At 47.6% G+C, this 5381-nt stretch overlaps 1 protein-coding gene across 1 annotated transcript in view; it reads right to left on the minus strand.

The window, feature by feature from the left end:
* Window positions 1–845: 845 nt before the first annotated feature.
* The window catches only part of ntn2 (netrin 2), a gene marked incomplete at both ends in the record, with an annotated part of 66595 nt that continues 62059 nt past the window's right edge, over window positions 846–5381 (minus strand). The window contains 2 exons of the mRNA XM_083635234.1: window positions 846–1234; window positions 4567–4641. Of these exons, the coding sequence (XP_083491360.1) occupies window positions 846–1234; window positions 4567–4641 (464 nt within the window). The remainder of the gene's footprint in view (window positions 1235–4566; window positions 4642–5381) is intronic.

Genomic DNA, 5381 nt, shown 5'->3' on the forward strand with positions numbered 1-5381 from the left:
GGCTGGGGGTCTGGAGCAGGTAGTCAGGGGGGGGGAGGGGGCTGGGGGTCTGGAGCAGGTAGTCGGGGGGGGGGAGGGGGCTGGGGGTCTGGAGCAGGTAGTTGGGGGGGGGGAGGAGGCTGGGGGTCTGGAGCAGGTAGTCAGGGGGGGGAGGAGGCTGGGGGTCTGGAGCAGGTAGTCAGGGGGGGGAGGGGTCTGGGGGTCTGGAGCAGGTAGTCAGGGGGGGGGGGGGGCTGGGGGTCTGGAGCAGGTAGTCAGGGGGGGGGGGCTGGGGGTCTGGAGCAGGTAGTCAGGGGGGGGAGGGGTCTGGGGGTCTGGAGCAGGTAGTCAGGGGGGGGGGGGCTGGGGGTCTGGAGCAGGTAGTCAGGGGGGGAGGGGGCTGGGGGTCTGGAGCAGGTAGTCGGGGGGGGGGGGAGAGTGGACATTTCCGCTGTCGTTGTCGAGGGAGGGAATGGCGTCTGCTTTTGTCTACACTTCATACCCTTTTTAATGGTCCCTTTTTAAGGCAGACCAATTGGAAAAATAAAAAGACAAGTGACATTTCGATGACAAAACTTAAAAAACAAAAAGGAAAATAATTATACAATATACACAAAAAGTGGTCCTTAAAACAGGTAAGGTACATGCAGTCTTTGTAATGTGCAGTGTCCCCGTGACAGGGCGGGGGGTGGGAAGGAGGGAGACGATGGGGTTGTGTCCTATCCTGCCACACATCAGCAGGCGAGGAAGGACAGACCTCTGGGTCAGGGTTCACGGAGGTGAGTGATGGAGGGAGAGGCGGGGGGACGGACGCATGCTCTCCCCATCACGCTTTGCTGCACTCCATCACGCTTTGCTGCACTCCATCACGCTTTGCTGCACTTGCCCTTCTTCTCTTTGCGCTGGAACTTCCGCAGGCGCCGCGTCCAAACGTCCCTCCACTGGATGACCAGGCTGTTCTTGTCGGCTACCAGGCCCACACGCTCCGCCCCCGGCTGGGCGGCCCCTCCTCCCCCGGGCCCCACCCCCGGGCCCGTGCCCGGGCCCGTCCCGCCCTCACTGCCGCCCATCACCAGGAAGCGCTTGCTCATCTGGATCTTGGGACACTTGCAGGCGAGGTCCTTCATGTGGATCCACAGGATGTTGTCGCCGCGCTTCAGGGGCTCGCCGCGGCTCTTGTACACGGATCCCACGCTGACCGAGAACTTGGCCCAGTCGCCCACCGTCTCCATGTCCAGCACGCTCACCTGCACCGCTGTGGACACACAGGCACCAAGGACAGAGGAAAGATCAGGTCAGAATTCTTCATTCCTGACATTGCACATCTATTTATCGTGTTTTTTTGCTCATGTTTTATTAAAAAAAAAAAAAAATTCTCCCAATTGTACTTGGTCCATTCCCCCTGCTGTCCCGGGATGTTGCTCCACCTACTCTGCTGATCTGGGGAGAGTTGTAGACTAGCACATGCTTCCTCCGACACGTGCAGTCGCCAGCTGCTTCTTTTCACCAGCAAGGAGTTTCACCAGCGGGACGTAGCGCGTGGGGGGGGATCACGCTATTCCCCCACTTCCCCTCCCCCCGAACAAGCGCCCCAACCGACCAGAGGAGGCAGTAGTGCAGCGACCAGAGAGCCAAAGTCACGCCCACTTCCGGTTTAGGCATACGAACTAAGAGATTTCATCCGCAATTCTTTTTTCCATACACATTTCATAAAATGCTTATAAAAATAATTGTACTGGGTTAAACCAAGAGATTCAGCTGTATTTGCAATCACAAGAGACCATAGAACATTTCACTCAGACCAAAACTGCAGATTAAAAAAATATATTTTATGTACTTTATCTTTATGTGGGGGGAATTTATTTATTATATTATAATTATTATTAATTATTAATTATAATAATTATTATAAATTTAAGAATTTATGTGATATGGTTTTTCCACAGAAAAGGTGCACATAATGCGTGAAAGCTGCGAGAGCGCGATACGACAGGGACAGACAATGTTAGATTGTTTTTGTCTGCCATGCAAGCGCGTCGATTTGGGTAGGGTTGGTTGTGACATGTCACAACCAACATTTCAGGGTGTCCAATTGTCCCTACCAACTTTTAAGCAACCTTATTTGCATTATCTTTGGAGTGCAGTTATATAGGTCATTTAGATTGTCTTCCCATATTTTGCAAGGATAGAATTGACCCGACCATTATTGAGTGAAATTAGTTTGCATTATGTTCAAAGTTACATTTACCCCTGTTTTTCACCACTGAATGTGCCAATCCAATGGGCTATGGGCGTGGTCTCACTGGGCTGGCTGAGGTGAGATCAGCTCAGCACTCCAGCCCCCAGCCCAGACGAGGAAATGACGAGAGCGAAGCGAAGTTTTGTGTGGGACCATTTCCAGTTAAAAGATGACATTGTTCATTGCAAGAACTGTGATGCCGTTTATAAGTACAACATGGTTAAAGGGCTCATTATACTCGAGCAAGCTCCGTGGGGTGGAGCTCCGCGAGTCACCGTGCGGACCTCGCGCTGGGGCAGATGCTTTTATACTCAGAAGTGATCAGCATGTTATTGTACAATGGTACTATGTGCAGTACTGAGTGTGCTTTCACTCTCAAACGACCGTACATCAGCACATGAATGAACCACCAAACTTGTTTTTACTGAACACTTCTCAGCCCTGATAGCCTACTCTGTGCTGCTTTTAATCTCTCTCAATCATGCTGTGAGAGAGCTGAGCAGGTGGTGACATGAAAGTTATTGAGAAAAGGAGAAGATACTGAATAATGACATCACAACAGTATAATCCTAATGTTGATTTAAAATGAGATATTCCTCTAAATATGGCTAAAAAAGGTTAAAAAAAAACTCAAAACACCGCCTCCCCTCATGCCGTCCTCGACCCTACCAACTTTGAGACCAAAACGACGCCCTTGCCCATGCATTAAAACTAAAGTAACTAGCCTCTTTTGAAAATGTAAGGAGTAGAAAGTACATATAGTTGTGTTAAAATGTAGAACGTAGAAATGTAAAACGTTAACGAAAAATAAATACTCCGTAAAGTACAGATACCTGAAAATCCTACTTAAAGGAGAACTAACCTCCAAAACACTTTTTTTCAGCTTTTAACCAATATATATGACTTTGGGGGTGATGTGTGAAGAATTCTGGTCAGAATTTCCACATTTGACACCAAACTGTTGCCATTTTACCATTTGTATCATTTTTCAGCAGCATATCTGGCATAAGCGCCCTCTTAGGGTCAAAGACTGCTTTTTTTTTCTCTCTCAAATGAATGGGAGATTAGGAACACTTTGACGTCACAGTGTTCCCAAAGACTATGGGATTTCAAGATAATTACTCCCCTACCCCCCCTGTACCCTTTCGGCTCCTCAGAACTCCAAGCCTATTCCTATTGAAGTTTGCTCTTAAAATACTGAACCAAACGTCGTCAAAGTTGGCACATGTCTTAATTATAGTTAGTTTCCCGCTGAATGTGTCATTACTTTATTGATATCTTACCTGGATAAGCTCGAATGATGATGTTTATATTATCAGTCCGAGTTGCAAGCACTGTCTCTAGCCCAGGCAGGCGAGAGTCGTACTGTTACATGGACGAGCCCCAAGCTCCGCGGGCGCGCGCAGCAGGCCAGCAGCAGCTGGGCTCTCTGTGCTGAGAGCAGCAGAGAGAGCAGTCTGATATTTCCGCAAACAAATATGGTCGCAGTTTAGCGCACATGTAAAATATAACGCTATACTACGACGTGACAACGTGACAAAGCTTCTCTAAACACATCGGCTACTATCATATTTCCTTGCATCCCTCCTACTGAGATTATATCGGTAATGATTTTGGACAGACTGAATGCGCGGAGGAGGAGAGATCTGCACTGCAGCTGTGCCCTCTGAGAGACACTCGCCTCGCTCCGACTACTGTGCCCGTCTGTGAAAAGCGTCCTGTCCAGTCGCACCTTCGCAAACAGATGCGGGATTCCCTCAATCCTGTACCCAATCTCAGACTGTATTCTCTAAATCGCACACCAGCTATTTCTGTCTACGTGGAGAAATCTCGCATTGTGTTACCCCAGAGCGAGAGGTTTGTCCTCACTGTGTGCTGTGTGCTGCGAGCAGCGAGGCTCTTAACGTAAGTTTAGACAAGCCACATGCAAGCCACGCACACACACATGGGACAAAATGGGACAAAAATAATTAAATTTCTAGTTCGCCACTGAATGGCCAAATTGATATAACTATCAACCATTTCAGGATTTTCTGTTTCCATACAGGCCACCAGCGTTGGCTAATTGTTGATATTTATAAAGATATCGCCCCTCTCAAATAAATTATTTTCGAGGCAGTAGGCAAACTGTAATGGCGTCGATTTCCGAAAAAAAATCTTGACTTAACACAGCCAAAGAGTCTAGTATAGACAAGAGTATATGTCATTTCTTGGTTTTTTCCATAGGTATTTTCAAATCACTGTTCTAATACATATCTAGGGGGTTAGTCCTCCTTTAAGTACAGTAACAAAGTATTTCTACTTAGTTACTTCCCATCTCTGTAATTACTGTAATCCCAGTCTCTCACCATAATCCTTCTTGCAGTATTTCTTCATGTTGATCTTCAGGTTGCCCTTCACTGGTTTGCAGTAGGACTCACAATCTGCAAAAACAATGACAGCCCATATTCACTGGTCTGAGATCAGCTGTAATTCCAGCGAGCTTTCTGCTGATAGCCGACTTACTGACACTCACACAGCAGGAGCCATTACACACATAATGAGACACTTACACACTTGGCATCCGAGTGGTCGTTATATGGTTCTGTTTCACACATAAAGACCATTTCATAGTAACATTATGGGACGGTTTTCTATCCATCTTGTGTGAAACAAAAAATTGTAACATTAGAGTTTGGGGTTTCTTCATGATTTCATTTTTAAATATTCGACATTCTTTAGGACTAGTTTTATTCTTGTATAATAACCTTCATGCATAAACACAAGTGCGTGCCTACTTTCATACATGCACGCACATAGCAAAGTAGCCACTGACACTGGCAAAGGCTCCATGGGAAACTGGAGCTGGTTGGATGTGGGACAATGTTGGGCTTGGTTCGATTTTTGTGGGGTAAAAATACAACCTCTGACAACTCGCACATAAAGCTCCCGCAACAGCCGGTGCTGGGAGGCAAGTGAAACATAGCAGAGGAGTCAAAGTGTGGGGTTTGACATGTTTTCTGGGCTCTTGAGAAAAGACAGAGCGCGGGGGAAGCGCTCATGGTTGGCTGGATATGAATAGGCCTTGGCTGCCAGCAGGACGGCTGAGACCACACACTGGCCAGTTGACCTCCACTGACCACTCATAGAGAGGTGTGACAATTATGACTGTGGCAGATTGGAC

Source organism: Poromitra crassiceps (assembly GCF_964638095.1).
Source record: "Poromitra crassiceps genome assembly, chromosome: 4".
In the NCBI taxonomy this organism is placed as follows: domain Eukaryota; kingdom Metazoa; phylum Chordata; class Actinopteri; order Beryciformes; family Melamphaidae; genus Poromitra; species Poromitra crassiceps.